Source organism: Trichosurus vulpecula, chromosome 5 (assembly GCF_011100635.1).
Source record: "Trichosurus vulpecula isolate mTriVul1 chromosome 5, mTriVul1.pri, whole genome shotgun sequence".
Taxonomy (NCBI): Eukaryota; Metazoa; Chordata; class Mammalia; order Diprotodontia; family Phalangeridae; genus Trichosurus; species Trichosurus vulpecula.
In genome coordinates, this window is record NC_050577.1 from 274,215,929 (window position 1) to 274,235,055 (window position 19,127).

General features: G+C 44.2%; 1 protein-coding gene across 1 annotated transcript; it reads right to left on the reverse strand.

Annotated features, from left to right (window-relative positions):
* Positions 1-55: 55 nt before the first annotated feature.
* LETMD1 (LETM1 domain containing 1) lies at positions 56-6,517 on the reverse strand. Its single transcript, XM_036761416.1, has 9 exons — positions 6,185-6,517; positions 5,549-5,700; positions 4,569-4,684; positions 3,993-4,075; positions 2,851-3,037; positions 2,573-2,674; positions 2,311-2,463; positions 1,804-1,900; positions 56-1,287 (listed from the first exon to the last, which is right to left on the reverse strand). The coding sequence occupies exons 1-9, from the start codon at positions 6,304-6,306 to the stop codon at positions 1,217-1,219; spliced, it is 1,083 nt and encodes a 360-aa protein (XP_036617311.1). The 5' UTR covers positions 6,307-6,517; the 3' UTR covers positions 56-1,216.
* Positions 6,518-19,127: the final 12,610 nt, after the last annotated feature.

Sequence of the window (19,127 nt, forward strand, 5' to 3'; positions counted from 1 at the left end):
AGCTGTCTGTGGAGAATTATATATTAGAATTAAGAGTTAATGTCAAGACCAGCAATATTTTACAAGGGAAACATCCTTTATTACAGCATCAATTACTATTGTTTTTCTTATTTAACATGCATCTTACCCCTTTAGCTTCAGCCTAGTTCACTAAGGTACCAGGCCTTACTCTGTTTCCTTTCTTGGGATCTTTGTCCAGCTGCCACTTTTTTTCCATACCCAGTTCTACAGATTTATCCAGGAAACCCCTCTATCTACCATCAGGACCCTGAAGAGTATTTTATTTAAAAAAAGAAAACAATTTTAGTCTAGCTCTTTTTCCATAATTTACATTTTAAGTCACAGAACTTATGACAAGGCAGTCTCTATTAGTTTAATTAAATCGTGTGTTTGAAACATGTTGGTTCATGCATTTACAGTAACTTACAAATCACTGACATGTACACATAGAAAACTAAACCCAGTTCACAGTACCTTAGGTACAGACCTTCCCATGGATGGATTCACTGAGCCAGGCACTAACTGGTATTTTCCTGGTGTTATCTGTGGCCCAAACACCACTGCCACTGTGACAGTGAAGGGTGGGTATTGACAACACAGTGGAAGGAACCAGGAATCTTAAGATCCACAGGTGCTATGGCCCAGAAATTAAGACAAGGTAGGTAAAAGTGCAAACGTGTGAGAGAGGAGGGCAGGATAGGGGAGACATTCTCTACGAAAGGAAAATACTTCCCTTTTTCAGGAGTTACTAAAGGGACAAAGTTAGAAAGGAGGAAGAAAAAGAGTGTTCTTCTCTGGCAACTTTAGAAAGGGACAGAAGACTATTCTGGGGCATTAAGTGCTCAGCTTAGGAAGCTTTGTTTCCCGTCTTGTCCAAGCATTTAGTTCAGTGGAAAACCAGCCAGAAAGAACATAGCAGCAGATAAGGCCTTAGTAAATAGGACCTGAACTTGATTACAATCACAAATGGGGCTCCAATGCACAGGGCTGCTGCCAGATTGTGTGGGGACCAATCCCCACCAGGACTCGACCATGTGAACAGACTCTCAGCTCCAGCTGAAAGGGCAATAACAGGACTTCCTCCTCCTTCAGGTACCACACTGCCAGGCCTGCAGCATTCGTTCCTCTATGTGGGTCTGTGGCTGATGGGTGCTGTGGTCCCAGGCTACATCTCCAGAAAGGGTAAAGGACAGTCTCATCCTTTCTAGCAGCTCCCTCAGTGCCTTGTCCCAGAGTAGTTGGTGGAAAGTAAGACCACAGCATGCAGCAAGAGGGACGTCTCAGCATCTGAAAACACCAGTGTTAGTCCTGCAAAAAGTAGAGGCCCTGGCCCCAAGACCCACAGCTTCTCAGGGTGTGGAGGGGAAAGGTATGAGGTCTGTTGATGGACACAAACTGATGTCAGAGACCGGAAATAGGGTGACAAGTACCAGTGGTTTGACATCCAAAGATCAGTGAGTTCCACCCACTCTCATTCTAGAGTTTCCCCTATGCACACGTCTTTCCATTTAGCCCTCGGTCTCTTAATATGAGAAGTAAAAGTTTCTGTGAAAATAACGTGCTATTAAACATTCATGTCTTGAGATTCTGCTGGCTCCTGAATCCAGCAGCTGACTCTAGGGACAGTTCTCACCTAGCAAGGGAAATTCTTTGGTTTGCCACCTGATGCTCAAGGGCCAAGAAAGTAACCAGACCTGAGCTCCTGTGGGACAGTTCGGGGCTCCAGAGTCCCCGGGAGACCCCAAGCTAGAAGTAGAGATCACTGCACTCAGAGCAGAGTAAATATAGGGACTCAGATCTTACTTTTCAGGCTACAGGAAAGCTGTAGCCATTCTTCCAGCCAAATTCGGCACCAGTCTTCAGCAAGGTGGGTGGAATCCAGGCCACGAAGATAACAAGCCTAAACATACCCAAGAAAGAGTTTCTCAGTAGTCAGAGAGCTTGGATAAAGGAAATAGGTGATCAATCTAAGAACCTCCTTTTAGTAAGTTACGATTTCTCTACAACATACCTTTTACCAGAGCAATTTAGTCTGGTTTGAGTTTCTCACATGCTGGTAGAGAAGCCAATGAGCAGGGGAAAACCAGTAAGGGGAAAAACAAAGGAAAATCTGAACCCTGGAGCTGTTAATAAATAGTATGTTGTCTTTAGGTTTCAAGTTCCAGAGGGGGAAAAAAAAACAGGCACTCAAAATACTGTGCCCAGTTTCTACATGTAGCCACTATGAATGAACAAGAAAAGGCCTGTAGGAGGGGGAAGAACAAGGAGCTCCCCAACAGCTTAGGGTTATCACTAAAACCAAGCTCTCACCGATTTTACTTCCTGAGCAGTCAGCTGGCCAGTCCCAAGTCTTTTCAAAGCTTTGTCTAGGTGGTGAAGCACAGTGGTGTGTTTATTCAGACGGTATCTCAGCAAAACAGACGGTAGGTGAGGTGTGAGAAGCACGGCCCGGCTCAAGGCTTTCTGTGACATGGCAGCACACAAGGACAGGGTTCACATATCATTCTACCAATTGGGAAGGGAGGCTTGAGGTCAGTAGGGGCTGGGAGGGAAGAAGACCCAAAGGACTTACAATGTGTGGAACGGAAAGATGAGCTATGTCCAGGGGATAGACAGAAAAACACTTCTTCAAAAGCAGCAGATCATTTATACCTGGCTGAGCACCATTCTGAACCTTGCAAAAGCGAGAGATTGATGATGGTTAAATTCTAACTTTGCACCTGGGATGAGAGAAATGGGACCCTCAGTGACACCCCTCCACCTGGCACCACTATATGTCTGCTCTGTTTGCCAGCTGGTTTCGGGAAATTTTGGGAGTTTGTTCATAGTAAAGGTGAACCTGGAGGGTACCTTGGTGCACAGCTGTGTAAAATGCCTTTGGAGAGCCGTATTTGAGATCAAAGGGATGGCCTTTTCCAAGCAGTTGAGGATCTCTTGATGGGACTGCTTTCGTCGAGCATGGTAGATGTCCAAGAATTCCAGCTGCTGCTTTGAGGTCCAAAAATGGTGGATCAGCAGTTGCCGAGGGTACAAGTACCTAAAGGAAAAAGTATCTGTCAGTATCAGCTTGTCAGAAACTAAAGTTTTCAGAAGACATTGATGTTAGGAAAAGGGAGGAGATGCTTCATTTCTCTTCGTTGCTCTGTTCTCTTCTACATGAGTTTCTGACTAAGGAATAAAAAATACATTGACATAAAACTTTTAAGAGTAGTAGACTACTAGCCTGACATGCAGCAAGCAAATGGAGTGGATTTTTTGGAACCAAAGTGAAAAACATGAGTCAGAGTTAGAATTGGTGATTGATACTGCACATGGGAGCCACGGTGACAACCCTTCAGAACCACGACTGTGCACACAGCAGGGAAAGAACAGCTGGCTGTGCATCAGTTTTGACAGTCATTCATCCATATGTATGTTCTTCATCGTTAACAATGGCATCTGATTAAAAAGGACAATGATAAATAAATTTGCCAAAATATGTAAAGCACAGTGTTTTTTTGGGGGGGGGCGGGGTGGCCCCACATTGCTCTGCCTTTTTATGATTAGGCCACTGCCTCCGGAACAGAGTCAAACTGCTGCCACAGAGAAGTGTAGCTCCCCACCCCATCCAACCCTGATTGTCCTGCTCTTTCAGGGACCGTTTGAGGAGTTGAAGTGGCTGCTTGGATAAGATCCACCAAGGTTCAGAAATGAAATGCTTTTAAAAGTTTTTCATTAAGTAATTGTGGAGTATGTTATATCACATATGAAGCAGCAGGGAAAGAGTACTGGATTTAGTCACAGGCTGTGGGTTCACATACCATACTGCTCTGCCACTTACTGCCCATATCAACTTGGGGAAATCTTTGGGCCTCGGTTACTTCATCTGTACAATGGGAGGAGGGGAGGTTTTGTACTAGACATGGTATCTAAGGTCCCTTCCAGTACTAAACCTATCATCCTATGATCTCTCTAAAAATTCTGAGGCTTAGAAACCTAAATTCTATACTCACATCAGCAGGAAGACCAGGTAGTTGGCAAAGGGTGGGATGGAAATGATGCCCAGGAAAAGACACTTGGCGACATCTCGTCGAAACTGAGCAGAAAGTAAACATAGCTGCTATTTCAGATTAGGATGTGCCTTCCTACAGTGGATCTCCCCCATCCCATTGAAGAATGGGCTCCTCTAACTTCCCAGGAAGGCACCAGAGATGCCTTCTTAAACCATCTCAGTGGACTTTCCTCATCTTTTGCTTCAAGGCTAGTCACTGGTTTACTCCTATGGGTGTCTTCCTTTGCTTTGTATGTTCAACGACCCATTTGGATTTTAATGTTTACTTTTTAAATACCGAAGTCCCTTCTATAAAGAAAGGTTCCTAAAGCTCCAGGGAGATTTGCTCTAAAAAATAATGACTCTGATTCAGTCCACGCTTGTTGAACACCCTCATCTGAACAGGAATGACAAACTTCTGGTCTCATAGCCAGCAACATGATTGAAACAGAAAAGAAAACAAATCATCTGATTTGTTCTTTAAAGAAAACTGTGTCGAATATATTTCCCCCAGGTAGTACAATTCTTTGGCCCCTACCTGTCTCAAATGTTCCATGTCCCGGTATGAGAGCTGATGAAACATTAATTTTTTCTGGGACATAAATGCTTTTATTCTTCTAGTCTTTTTTGCATCAGCCAAAAGCATCCGAAATCCTGCCTCATTAAAGAAGAGCACAAAGCATGAGGTTATATCCAAGTTGGAATCCTATCAGCCCCCTACTTTACATATATATTTACCGTTAATAACTCTATTCATCCTATATCAAAAATACAAGTGTTTATTAAGTATCCCTGAAGCCTCTCTTAAGACCACTCTAACTCTCTGCTCTAAGCCTTTCCACCAGCAAATCCCCTACTTTCCAGTCAAACTAGACTTGCAACTTTTGCACCATATCTTGGGATAGCTTCCTTACTTTTTGTCTAAAAAACTACACATGTTTTAACTTAAATCATGCTCCATGACCACCACCACTCCCAAGCCTTCATAAATGAACTGTTTTTTCAATATCACAGTCTCTGATTCCCGTCTCCAGCAGTCATGTATTTCTGTTGACTGCCGGTTATTTCTGTTGATTCTTTCCCGTTGCGCTTTACTAAAGGGATCAGGCCTAATAATTACTTTCTACCAAGCACGTGCTGAGCACCTTGAGTAGTAAATTACTTGTGGACCAGCTTTGGACCCGGAGGAAGCTAGACAAGTCACAGAGCTGCCTTTTTTATGTTGCTTTAGAATCCCATTCCACACATTACAGGGAGTCTGATACAATCAGCTGTGTGGCCCAGAAAGGGAATGTCACAGGTGGGACGACGCAGGCCAGCTTCTGTAGTTAGGGGTGGTTTCTCGGCTTATGTTCTGTGTGTGTGTGGGGGGGGGGGTTGGTAATGAATTTTGCTCAGCTGACTTACATCCCAGCTCTCACTTCCAGGATTCACCCTGCGGCTGGTCTTATTCATTCTTACCCTCCTCCCCAGCCTAAGAGCTGGCCCCGGGGACTGCCATTCCGGCCTGGTTTTTACCTTTCGTGAAGGCTGAATACACGACAAAGAATCGGGGGAAGCGATGCTCCAAGAAGCGATTATATTTCTCATTGACCACCTTGGTCTTGGCCACGAGAGAAGAGACAATGCTCTTCACATCTAGCTTTGGGGAGAGGTGGAGCCTGGAAGGTCTGCAGGAGAGATCACAGACTCCTTTTAGCCCCCCCGGGTGCCGGGCCTTATTGGGCTTCCCTTCGGATGTCTGGTCCCTGCTAGACCCCAGAGGATGCTGAAAGCTAGGCAAGAGGCAGGGAAGCATCAGATGCGATGGGGGAAGCGCATCATCGGAGTGGGGAGGGAAGGAGAGAAGCGAAGGAAAAGGAAGGAGGACGGATCCCGGTGGCGGCGGGGGGGGGGGGGTCCCCGGGTGCAAGCGGAGAGCTAAGAGAGGACCCTCCACTGTTAGGGAGGGAAGGGTGCTGACCACCCGGGAACGAATGGTGGTCCGGGAAGGATACTGGCAGGGTTGGGGAGGAGAAACTGAGAGCCGGGGCGGGGGGGGGCGGGGAAGGAGAAAGGCCTCGGGGCGCTGGGGATGGAGCTGGGGATCGGGCACTGCCCGAAGCTGGGCCTGGGGTGACAGGCCCGGGACTCGACGCCCGTCAAGTCCCTCACCTAGGAGGGCCCCAGGCCGGGCTCCGGCGCCCAGGGTGCAGCCGCAAAGAGAAGAGGGGTCCCAGGGGAACGGCCGCACCACCCAGAGAGACGCGTCTCCAGTAGACCCTGGACAGCGCCATCTTAACACAGCGGGAGGGGGGAAAGAGGCCGCCGGCGGTCAAAGGTCACTGAGAGGTCGTGAGTCCATTTGCGCACGCGCCTCCCGTGAAAGAGGATTGGTGCCCCCAGCTCTCCAGGCGCTGTTCCTTTAACCCGCTTGGCTCTAGTCCAAAGAGGGAGATCGGAAAAGCAGGAACCTCGAGCAACTCAGGGCTGGGTCCCATTGGGGGCGCCCGAAGGGGGAGCCTTCCGGAAGTGCTACCGCGTTTCCGCAGGCAGGAGCGCAGGCGCAATGCTCGACCTTGAGGTCTCCCAGAGGGCAGCGCCTTAGGACGCTGCCAGGCTCCAATATGGCAGCTGCCAGTAATTCGGGCCCGGAGCGCCCCCTGGCGGCCCCAAGCGGACTCACTAGACTCTGCGTGGAGATGAAGAGCTAGAGGCGTCTTCACCCTCAACTGGTGGCCCGGACCCTGGCTTGTGATAAATGTAGCTTGGATAGAGCTGGGCTTGGAGTCAGGAAGATGCGAGTTCAAATGCAGCCTCTGACACTTCCTAGGTGTGGGACCTTGGGCAAGCCCCTTAAACCTCAGTTTGCCTCGATTTCACCATCTCTAAAATGGGGATAATGGGCACCTACTTCCCAGGGAAGAGGGTTTGGGGTGAGGGGTGCTCGACACCCCAAAGTACCGACACACCGGGTCCTGCCGAAAGAATTCCACTCAAGCTTTCTCAGCCAAGGGAAAAGATACAGTTTATTAGGAGTTAGCCAAATAGGCCTGCCCCAAGACATCCCACCCCTTGTGTAAGGAAAGGGGGCCAGACCCATCTGAGCTAGATTGGATCTGAGCGCCTTCATGGAGGCAAGATGGAGATTATATACACAAAGATTGTGGGAGGGATGGAGGGGTGGCCTGGGGTGATGGAAATGACAGACCATAAAGGGCTAGGGTAAACAGAGCTAGGGTATAGATATTTTGATCAGGATTAAGGATGGGAAACAGGATTAAGGGTGGGAAACAGCTGGACAATAGAAGACTGAGCAAGGTAGGCTTTTGGGCCTAAAGGTTATAGCCTCAGGCCAAGGCCAGATCAAGTGGGAAGAGTCTAGGAGAGTTCAAGGGTTCAAGGGGTTCCCAGAGACTGTGCCCTCATCACCAGGGTTGTTGTGAGGCCAAAACTTGATAATATTTGTTAAAGCACTTAGCAAAGTGCCTGGCACATAGTAGGTGCTTTATAAATATTTCTTTCCTTGAACAAGTCCCTGCCTCACTTCAGGCGTTGGTTTCCCCCACTGTACAATGAAGAGGAAGAAGATAGATTAGACCAGCTAACCTCGGCCCTGAGTGGGATGGATGAAAGTCTCTCATTTAAGGAAAAGGATACTTAGTATTTTAGCTTCTATAACACCTGAACTATATCTTTAAGTTTAAGAATTAGACCCCCCCCCCTTTCCCCCACTTAAACTTGCACACACACCACATATATCCACATCCTGCATACACATTGGGTGAGCATGCTTGTAACTGCTGTCCTTTAGCTTGAGGTTAAGGTGTTAGATTAAGAATCTTTCCTTGTTTCAAGAATGTGAGGCCAACTATCCCCCACCCCCACCCCGCCACGTATGGAGATAGAGATCTAGGGGGTTTGGGGGGCTTCTTAGAATTGTTTTTGTAAGGGGATTTGGGGGGGGGGGCCTTTAAGGGGTATATAAACTGACTGTCTGCCTTCTGAAACTTGCCTCCCCACCCCAGACCATTCTGGAGTGGGCGATGCCCAATTCTCGAGGGACACTTGCAAATAAAACCGCTGTCTTTACCTTGAGAAACCTTTGATTGTTATTTCATTTTGGGGGATTATTGTCCCACACGGCACCATACTTTTTTTTTAATATTTTGATTATTATTTCAATAAAATTGGTGTCCTTTGTGATCCTATGTCAGCCAATAAACATGTATGTATTTTATGCATTTCACATCTTTCTGAGGAAGAAAGCACACCTAAAAAGTCCAGGACACAAACAAAGTTAACAAACCCCAGAACTAGAGGACCTCCAAGGTCTCCCTCTAAGTCTTATCATTTTGTAATTCGTTTTTTCAGGGCATCTATTTTTTGTCTCACCCACAGCAGGGACCTGTGATTTCACTGGCATAGTAACTCCCTCTACCAATACAAATCATCACCTTCTTAGCCTGAGAGGCTAAGGGGGTGGGGAGTAGGGGAGGAACCCAGGTTCACATAGGCAGGCTCTAACAAAGGCAAGAAGTTAGTGACTTGGAGGCTGGTTCTCTATACACTATGACAAGTTTGCCTCTCTGAGCTTGAGAATGACCCCTAATTTGGAGATGATCCCTGTTGTTCTTTGTCCTTCCTTCTCGAAGAGAACCTGGACATCAGGAAGGTGATGCCGTGAGTTGCGAATGAATTGGATTTCAGTGAGGGGGTGCTGTGCAAGGTCAACAGCCCCACTTTCTCCTCCAGAGCCATCTGGGTCTAGTGGCAAGATATAGATCAGAACACTGGAGATGGCCCCCAGTGCAGTGGAAGACATTGGATTTTTTTAAGCTTAGGTCTTTCTGGGTTCTCACTTTGACCAAGGCAACATACATTCAGTGATTAAGGCTAGGTAAGAAATGAGCCCTTTTTACCTAATCAAAAAAATAAAATCAATCTGGCAGGGGAAGACTCAGGGTTTCTGGCAAAACAATTACTACTTACATTATTAACTCTGAGCCATTAGGGCCCAATAGAGGACTACCGAACGGGCTTGGTTTGGGACCTATGAAAGCTAGAGTGAATTGGGTTTAAGGAATGGGCTTTAAGAAAGAAATCTAGCCAGTAAACCCCAAAATATCTTGCTAGGTTTCGGCCATCAAAATTTACATTTCTTTGGGCCAAGCATTCACAAGTAAGGGTATGATATCCTATGTGGACAGAGGAAGAGGAGAGGGGGAGGGGGAGGTTCAATGGCAAGATAGGGATCAGGACTGGAGATGGCCAGATGACCTCTAATTAGAATCGAAAAGATATCATCTAGCTCAACCCTTTTGCTTTACGGTGGAGGAAACCGAAGCCAACCAGAGGTGAAGTGTCTTCTTTAAGGCCATACAGCCGCCAAGTAGCCGGCTTGTTCCTACACATACAAAACCTCTGACTAAATCCATATTCTTGCTGTGTCACCAGCTAGGGTAGTGTAATTAGGATCCCCAAAGGTCTTGCCAGGTTGAAATGGTAAACCAGAAGTGATAAGATTAAATGTAACCTTAAATTTAAAATGTAATTTGATGTAATTAAAATATAAATAAGGTCCTACACCTAGGTGCAAAAATAAAATCAAAACTCTGGGGAGAGACAGGATGGATGGAGGAGACTATATTTTGTGATCATTTATGTAAAAAAGACTTAAGAATTTTAGTTCCTTTAGCAAGGTCAGACTATCCACTGAGATAATAAAAGGTATTTACACTTGCCCCAACATAGCAAATTCTTTCCTACGCTCTTCCGATGAGATGGGAAGAGAGTTAATGATTTGCCACCTTCAGCGGCTGCTTAGCACAGGGCGTAAAGTGAGTCTATTGGCTTGCTTTGGGGATGTTTTCCAACCTAACCCTCAAAGGAATCCCAGAATTCTGTGGCATCTTTTCTTTCTAATCTCTGGGGAAAATAGGTTGTTGTTTTGTTTTCCATCTACCTCTTCCCCCAAACTCCAATTTTTTTTTTATGGAAATAATTCATTGGAACATTCCCAGATCTCCTAACATTGATCCACACCATTTTTTTTTCTTTTTTCTTTTGAGGAGGGAAGGCAGGGCAATTGGGGTTAAGTCACTTGCCCAAGGTCACACGGCTAGTGTGTCAAGTATCTGAGGTCACATTTGAACTCAGGTCCTCCTGACTCCAGGGCTGGTGCTCTATTCACTGCACCACCTAGCTGCCCCCACAATCCAGTTCTTCCTCTTTTTTTGCCCCTGTGTTTTTTTTCTCTCCACTTGACCCTGTGTGATATGCCTCTTAAAAACTAAATATTCTACTAAAAATATAATATCAAGGACCCCATCATTACCCCAGAGAGTTAGGGGTGGAGGAAAGACTATATTTGCAGAATGTGGTGTCTGTTTTCTGAGTGAACCACATATATTGGTTTTGCTTGTCAGGGTCCCCATTCCAAGACCACCCCTCTCTTTTTACTATTAGGAGACACCCTGTTTTATAGAGCTTGAGGCTCAGCAAGCAAGCTGTTCCCTGAGCTTCGTATAACAACAATCCTTTGAGCTCAGCCCCTGGATGAACTCTGCCGCCTCAAAATCGCAGAATTGTTTCACACCAGCCCTAGATGCTCCCTGAGCTGGGACAAGAACCTGGAGGGACATGAAGCCCTTCTGTGAATCAAATTTTCTTCTTTGTTGCTGTCACCCCACCTCCCCCACCCCCGCCATTGCCACGGCTACAGCTCACTGCCTATTTCTTTGTCTAGCCACTACTAATTAGGAGATGAGATACTATATGTATCAAGGCCGAGCTTTGCTGCCGTGGGCACATGTGTCTGGCTTCTCTCCTCTAACAGAATAAAGAATGCTTTTTTCTTATAACCACTGTTAGCTCTTTGATTTGATTTGATTTGATTTTTCAGAGTTTAACGGTTGGTGTATAACCTCTCTGGTCCTAGATTTGACATGCTAAATGTTCAAAATGGAGAGTTCAGTTGGCAGAAAATTTTATGTAAGAAACAAAGGATAATATATAATTTTTAAAATTGTGTTTTATTAAACATAATAGGGGGGCAGTGGATAAGAGTATCAAGCCTGGAGTCTCATCTTCCTGAGTTCAAAACTGGCCTCAGATCCTTACTAGCTGTGTGACCCTGGGCAAGTCACAACCTGTTTGCCTTAGTTTCCCTGTCTAAAATGAGCTGGAGGAGTAAATGGCAAGCCACTCCAGTATTTTTGCCAAGCAAAATGGGTCAACAAAAAATTGTACATAACCGAAAAATTACTGGACAACAACAAACATAATAGGGCTACCCTGCCCCCCCAAAAAAAACCCTCAGTCAGGAGGTGTGTGGGGAAGAACTACCCCAGGTTCTGGGTACTTCCTGGGTTCTCACTCCTAAACTACAGCTCACACACACATATACCTTTACCTTTAGTCAGCCAATAGACACAATTAGCTGAAAGCAAAGTATTTACTCAAATGCCATCACAAAAATAATAGTAAGGAGACATATTCCCCATAAACCTGGGCCTCGTTATCCCACAAATACTGTGGGAGTGGGTAAATACGGTGTATACTCCCAGTAGTGAAGGTTACACTTGTGGGGAATCACCCACCCCTAGTACAGCTCAGCTGCACTCCCTCAGCTTGTTCCACTGCTTGACCCCCAAATGCCTGAGCTAACGTTCTCTTGAATTTATAGCTGACTCAGGTGTCCTTCTGTGGTCCCTCTGAGCAGCCTCCATCGAAGATGTCTCTGATTCTTAAGATGCTGGGTATAGTGTCTCCTATGGGTTGAGTAGCACCACTCCAAGATTTCACAACCCTTGGAATGGTTGAGAGGGTTAGCAGGGTGGAATGAGAGATTTCCCTTCCCCCAGCTGCCCTCTGGTAGAGAGGTAAGGGGAAAAGAAAAGAAGGATGCCTTCTCAAGAATTCTTTCTTCATAGCTGGCTTTCCCTAGACTGCCAAAAGTCGCAGCTTCATCCTGCCAGTCTTTAGACATATCTTTCTACTTCATTATCACCTACATGTCTCATCGACGTGCCCCTTCTGTGATTTAATCAACTTGGGGAGGGACAGGGAGAGAAGTTTCCTGCTCAGCCTCACACACACATTTTAATTTTTTTTAAAGATATCAGACATCAATATAACTAAACTTGCTTAGTAGCTCTTTATATTTAATTATTTTCAACATATAAAGTACCTTGATTTTTAGTAACTCCTAAATCCCGATCAGGGATTTATTCATTTTTGGTTTTTTTCTTCATATGGTGATTAACGTGTACTCCACTCCTATGGTTTTGCTGTACTTAAGCAAACGTGACATAAAACAAATATGAACAAAACTATAAAAAGCTCGGAATGTTCTACCACAGGTCAGACACAAATAGTCCATGTGAATATTTGGGGTGAATTCTCTAAATCTGTTCTTCTAGAATTTTTTTTGAGCTACTTCAATTCTGCTGTGCTCATAACACACAACACCTTCTTTGAAGAGGCATGCCATGCAGATGAATCTTGTGCCTGTATCTCCCACGTCAAAAAAAATCAATTCAGGCCAACAGAGACTAATAACATTCAATTTGAGAATGTTGGAAAGGAAAGAAAGGTTTTCTGAGGGTAAGACACTCAAAGTTAACCTTACTGAACAATCCACAGTGCTTCAAAGGATGTTATCCTGTCATCAGTATGGCTACTCATGTAATAACCATCAAAAGAACATTTGTTCAGTACTTATTTACATATCTGTGCACTCCAGGATTCTGAATTCAGAATTAAGGGTAAGTAGACACAGTTGCTAACCTCTAGGAATGTACTATTTAAGAACATGGACAGATAAGCAAAGGGTATATTGAAGGCTAATAAAAGCTTCAGGCCCTATACCTTAACTACTGTAGTTAGTGAAGTATTAACATCAAGCACCTGTCAGAAGTGAATGCCATTTGGGGTGAAGGTAAATTTATCCTTATCAGCCTTTGGTAGGAATCAGTTACGGGTGTTCTAAGCACAGGCAGAACCTGAGAAATCCTCTCTCCATCAATCGATCCATCCGCAAATCTTTCTTTTAACCATTCCTCTCCACTCCTCCCCTGAAACCGAAGGTACTACCCCACCCCAATTAGTGACCTCACCCAGGTCTCATAACTTTTGCCAAGGCCTGAGATCAGAGGAATTTTTTTTCTCTATATGAGCCCTTGGCTCTAAATATCTGGACCTTTACCCAGCATCGGCTAGAACTGACTACGTCCAACTACAATTCAATGTGCAAGCTGGCACGTCCACAGCAATTATGTGAAAAGAATGGAGTTTTAAAAATTCTACAAGGCACAGGGTTGGTTTGTTTGTTTTAGTATCAGCTATAGTCATCTTAGGTTCTACCGCCTGAATTATCAATATTCAGCATAGTTCAAGGCACATTATTTTTAGAGTGACTCTTCTTTCCCCATTTTGATCTCTTAATGAATCAGTTCAACTCTTCATTATCCTCATCTCTTTGACCTTGACCCTTTATGGTATGAAAAAACTTGCCCTTCAAAGCTTCAACCTTGGATCCCTCCCTTCATAACTTCACTCCCCTACTCATTCTGCTGAATAAGATCACTTCTCCTGGGCAACCCTTTTACATCTTCCTAATTAATTCACTATCCCACTCAACTCACTTGTCTTTCTAGACCTTTTCATCTTTCTTCCAACCTCCCCTGGCTCCCCTTCCACCGACCCTCTCAGCTGAGGACCCTACCCCACATTTAACTGAAAAAAACTGAAGCCACTTACGGAGAATGCCCTTTTCTCCCCTCTTTTTCATCTTGTATCATCCAAATGCCTTCTGCCACTATCTCCTTCATCCCATCTCAAATAACGAGGTGGCTCTTCTTCTTCCTAAGGTAAAACCATCTATATGCACAAGCGATCCTATTTTATTCTATTCCATGTTCTCCATATCAACCATTTCTATTATCCCCACTCATTCACTTATCTTCAATATCTGTCTCTCTCTGTCTCTCTGTCTCTGTCTCTTTCTCTGTCTGTCTCTCTGTCTCTCTCTGTCTCTCTCTGTCTCTGTCTGTCTGTCTCTCTCTCCTGGCTGCTTACCTACTGCCTATAAACATGCCCACGTGTCCCCCATCCTCAAAAAACCTCACTTCACCTTTCTATTCCCACTAGCTATCATTCCATAGCTCTCTTCTCTTTTGTGACTAAACTCTTTGAGAAGGCTATCTAGAATAGCCTTCCTCTCCTTTTACCCTTTTCTTAACTCTCTGTAGTCTAGTTATCAACCTCATCATTCAACCAAAACTGCTCTGTCTAAAGTTATTAATGATCTTGTTCCAGTTTCATGATGTGTTGTGGTGGAACCCTCTCAAAGAATTCAGAGTCAGACCACCTCTAACCCAAGTACAGGCATTTATTGAGATTAACACCTCTCATGAAGTAAGTTAAGTTTCAAGACACTTCAGAGGAAGCAAGGTGGTTTTTTGTAGGGTAAAGATGCAATTACATAACAAAAATTATGAATATTAAAAAGGTAAAAGGGGTTTATTAAGGGATTAGGTAATAGGGGAGGGGTCCCAGCCACAGTGGAACCATGCATGCAATTACCCACAATACATACAGAAAAACCCGTTGTGGGGGTATGTATGTATGATAATGATATTATAATAAGCCTCTCTATGTCACAAGTTCACCTAAAGGACAGCTTTTGCTATTGCTGCACAGTGCCTACTTAGGGAAAGTCCCTTCTATTGTTTTGGGCCCACATTCTGCTTGGGTATCCTGGTGGTGCTGCTTTCTGATTGGCTGAATATTGTGGTCCTGTCTAAGGCTAGATGGATGTGGTTATGGTTGAGTGCATGGATACACCTGCTGTTTCTGTGGAAAATATGAGGAATGAGCCTGGGGGCAGTGGCTGAGATCCCAACACATGGACACACCTGCTGTTGCTATGAGAAATAGGACTTCATGGACACACCTGTTGCTCTAGTGAGCAGTGAGACATATATGAAGAAGTTAGGATACTGAATGTGTGTGGTGGGGTGAGTGAGTGACTACGTAGGGGCACTAGGGCCTATAAGGAAGTTAGAATATTGGGGCTGGGGGCGGCTTTATTAGGATTCCATCAATCTCTTAATTGCCAAATCTAATGGTCTTTTCTCATCTTTCTTGACTTTTTTAAAGCCTTTGACACTGTTGATCACTGTCTTCTTTCTGATATTGTCTTCTGTCTAGGTTTTCATAACTCTATTCTCTCTTGGTTCTCATCCTATCTGACCACTCCTTCTCGGTCTCTTTTGTGGCATCTTCATGTAGGTGATGTTTACTAACGATGGGTATCCCATAGAGTTCTATCCCAGGCCACCTTCTCCCTCTATACTATTTCACTTGGTGATCTCATCTGGATTCAATCATCTCTATTCATGCTGATGATTCTGAGATTTATTTATCCAGGCCTAACCTTCTCTGCTGCCCTCCAGGCTTACATATCCAACTGCCTATTAGACATCTTGAACTGGATGTCCTGTAGACTTCTTAAAATCAATATGTGCAAATCTGAACTAATTATCTTTCCCCTCAAACCCTCCCTTCTTCCAAATTTTGCTTTTACTGTTCAGGATAGCACAATCCTCCCAATCCCCCGGGCTCCCAACCTAGGTGTCACCCTCAACTCTTCACTTCCTCCATATCCAACCTGCTTCCAAGTCCTGTCAAATTTCGCCTTTATACCATCTCTCCCCTAAACTCCTACCCTTCTCTGATCGTGACAGAACCCTGGCATGGGACCTTGTCATATCACACCTGAACTATTTCAAAAGTTTGTCTCCTTGATGAGTCTCTCCCTACTTCAGTCCATCCTCCACTCAGCCACCAAAGTGATTTGCCTAAAGCACAGGTCTGAAGCCCCCACCCAGTGAATTCTAGAGGCTCCCTATCACCTCCAGGAGCACACATAAAATCCCGTTTGGCATTTGAAGTCCTTAATAACATGACCCAAAGCCCCCTCCCTTTTTCGGTCATAAAAATGCTTCATGTCCCCAAACTCTACTGTTCTGGATTCTGTGATTCAGTGACACTAGCCTCCTTTGTGCTCCTTGGACAAGATATTCCATCTCCAGAATCCAGGCATCTTCACTTATTGTCTCCCCCAAGCCCAGAATACTTTCCCTTGTCATCTCCACCTTCTCGTTTCCCTGACTTCTTTCAGGTTCCAGCTAAAATCCCACCTTCTGCAAAAAGACTTTCTCAACACTGTACACAGTTTAACAGCCACAGTCTTCAATGACTGATTTTGAAAGACTTAGCCCTTCTCAGCAATGCAAGGACCTAAAACAATTCCAAAGGACTCATGAAGGGAAATGCCATCCACATCCAGAGAAAGAACTATGGAGTCTGAACGCAGAGCGAAGCAGATGATTTTCTTTTTTTTTTTTTGTTTTGTTTTTTCCTTTCTCATGGTTTCTCCCATTTGTTATAATTCTTCTATACAACATGACTAATGTGAAAATATGTTTAATAGGAATGTATATGTAGAGCTTATATCGGATTGCATGCTGTCTTGGGGGAAGAAGGGGGAAGGGAGGGGGAAAACATTTAAAACTAATGGAAGTAAATGTTGAAAACTAAAAATAAATAAATTAACTAAAAAAAAGAAGACTTTCTCAATCCCCCTTAATTCTAGTCCCTTCCCTTTGTCAATTATTTCAGATTTATCCTGTATATAGCTAGATTGTACATAATCATCAGGGACTGTGTTTTGTCTTTCTTTGTATCTCCAGCACTTAGTACAGTGGCTGGCTGACCCTTTAAATAATATTTATTTGACTCACTGTCTGGTACTAAATGGCTTAAGAGAAGAGAGAAGAATGGAATGGTAGTTTCTTAAAAGCACCTAGTCAAATGGAAAAGAAAGGACATATACCCAGATAAACCATACAAATGCAAAGACAAAAATATGCAAATTAGCAAAGTAAACTCAGGCTACCTTTGAGGCAATTATAATCTAGCATACCACAAAGAGAAAATGATTTTTTTTTCTGAAATATATAGGAGTGAAGGAAGGGCTGAAACACATTCATACACATTTGAATATGCGTGTATGTACGTATGCACTTAAATGTTAAGGTTCTTTGGAGTTTTCACAAAGGCAAGGTAAGATGATAATATAAACACAGCTCATGTCTAAAACAGCATTGCTCTATCTGCTCAGTATGAAATTAAGGTAAATATAGGTAAGTAAATAGGAAGCTGGACAGAGCCCCATGCTCCAGGGTGACAACCACATCCAAGTCCATCTACTCCATTACTGAGTCCCCAGAGCACTTATTCAGCAACTTATCCCTTGAAGGTCTAATTAGTGCAAGTTGCTGTGTTGAAGGTGATTCAATCACGTTTCTCTTCCCAGTCACAGACTCAGCAGGAAGTTTCGCCTTCTGTGGTTCTTAGTGATTCCCAGAAGATGGTTTGTATATTTTGCTCTTGGCTATGGCTCCATTGGAATGGTCCCCTATGCTGTTTACTATAGCACTTGCCCAAAAGCTTCAATGGTGTGTCACCAGTATCTGCTGGTTCTTTCTGGCATTAAAATTCTCTTTGCTTTCACAGATATCTTTTGATGATATAACTACGGACGTATCATTAAAACCTTCCTGAGCTTTAGTTTCCTGGTCTGTAAAATGAAGAGTTTGGACTAGATGACCTCTGAGGCCATGATCCTGTGACCCCTGTTGAGACAAAACCATCCAGTTAATCCTTCAGAATACTTGGGTAGATGTGACAGAGGGATAATGAGTGTGGCCCACAGTTGGACAGGTGATAATGTTAGTATGGATTGAATTTGGAAAGTGGAAAATTTGGAAAATCGTTTCCAGTGACCCCAAGTTACTCTTTGCCTTGAAATCCCACCAGATCTCCTAGTGACGATGCTATATGTGAATCATGAAAAGGTATGGAGAGTTTGCAGTCTCCACCAGGGAAGAAAGCACCCGTATTGATGAGACCATGGATTCATCAAAGAAATCGTGTCTTAATTCTTTTCTTATATCATGCAGCAGCTTTCCTGATGTACAAAGAAACAACCAGTACTTATGAACAATAGTCAATCCATTGATCAACCATGACTTCAGAAGAGGAAGATGAATCATTCTTCCAAGGTCTGTTTAGCACTCAAAGCTCTTCATGAGCTAGCAGCCTGCTCCTAACTTTCCCAGCATCTTACATCTTATTCCCCTTCCCTCAGCTCTTCAGTCCTGTGACACTGGCCTCCTGGCTATTCTGTGAAGGAGAAACACCATCTCTTAGCTGTGGGCATTTTCTCTAGCTGTTCCCCCATGTCTGGAATACTCTCCCTCCTTGGATCTGACTACTGACCTCTCTGGCTTCCTTCAAATCCCAACTAAAATCCCACCTTGTTGGGAGGCAGCTAGGTGGTTCAGTGGATAGAGCGCTGGGTTTGGAGTCAGAAAGACCTCAGTTCAAATCTGCCATCAGACACTTACCAGCTGTGTGATCCTGAGCAAGTCACTTGAACCCTGTTTGTTTTAATCCACCAGAGAAAGAAATGCAAACCACTCTAGTATCTTTGCCAAGAAAACCCCACCGACAGAGTAAGGTCCAAGGGGTCATGAAGATGCAGATATGACTGAACAACAAAATCCCACCTTTTACAAGAAAGTCTCCCCAACCCCTTTTAATTACAGTGCCTTCCTTTTAATTATTCCCTCTTTATCCTGTGTATAACTTGCTTCGTATAAATTTGTTTTTATGTGTCTCCCCTATTAGATCATAAGCTCCTTGAGGGCAGGTACCATCATTTGCCTCTCTTTGTATCCCCGGTGTTTAGCACGGCGCTTGGCACATTAATAAATGTTTATGGCATGGATTGATTCTACCTTCTTGACAGAGAGGCGATGGACCAGGAAGTACAGAATGAGAATCACAGTTTCAGGCTCAGCCAATGTTTAGATTTGCTTTGTGGGACTATACTTATTTATTACAAAGAAAGGCTTTTACACTTTTTTTTTTGTCACTGAGATGGGGGAGAGTTATGAAGAGGAGTGTGAGAGTAATGGTAGTGATGCCCTCACCCCCTCCCCCAAAAGAGAGAGAAGAGAAGAAAGAAAAAAGATCTGTAAAACAT

Excerpts from the sequence above, each read along its gene's own strand:
- LETMD1 (XM_036761416.1), bottom strand. The coding sequence starts at position 6,306 with ATGGCGCTGTCCAGGGTCTACTGGAGACGCGTCTCTCTGGGTGGTGCG. Across the intron at positions 3,038-3,992 it reads TACCTGGTCTTCCTGCTGAT|GTACTTGTACCCTCGGCAAC; the intron begins GTGAGTATAGAA and ends TTTTTCCTTTAG. Across the intron at positions 2,464-2,572 it reads ATCTTTCCGTTCCACACATT|AAAGCCTTGAGCCGGGCCGT; the intron begins GTAAGTCCTTTG and ends GCCATGTCACAG.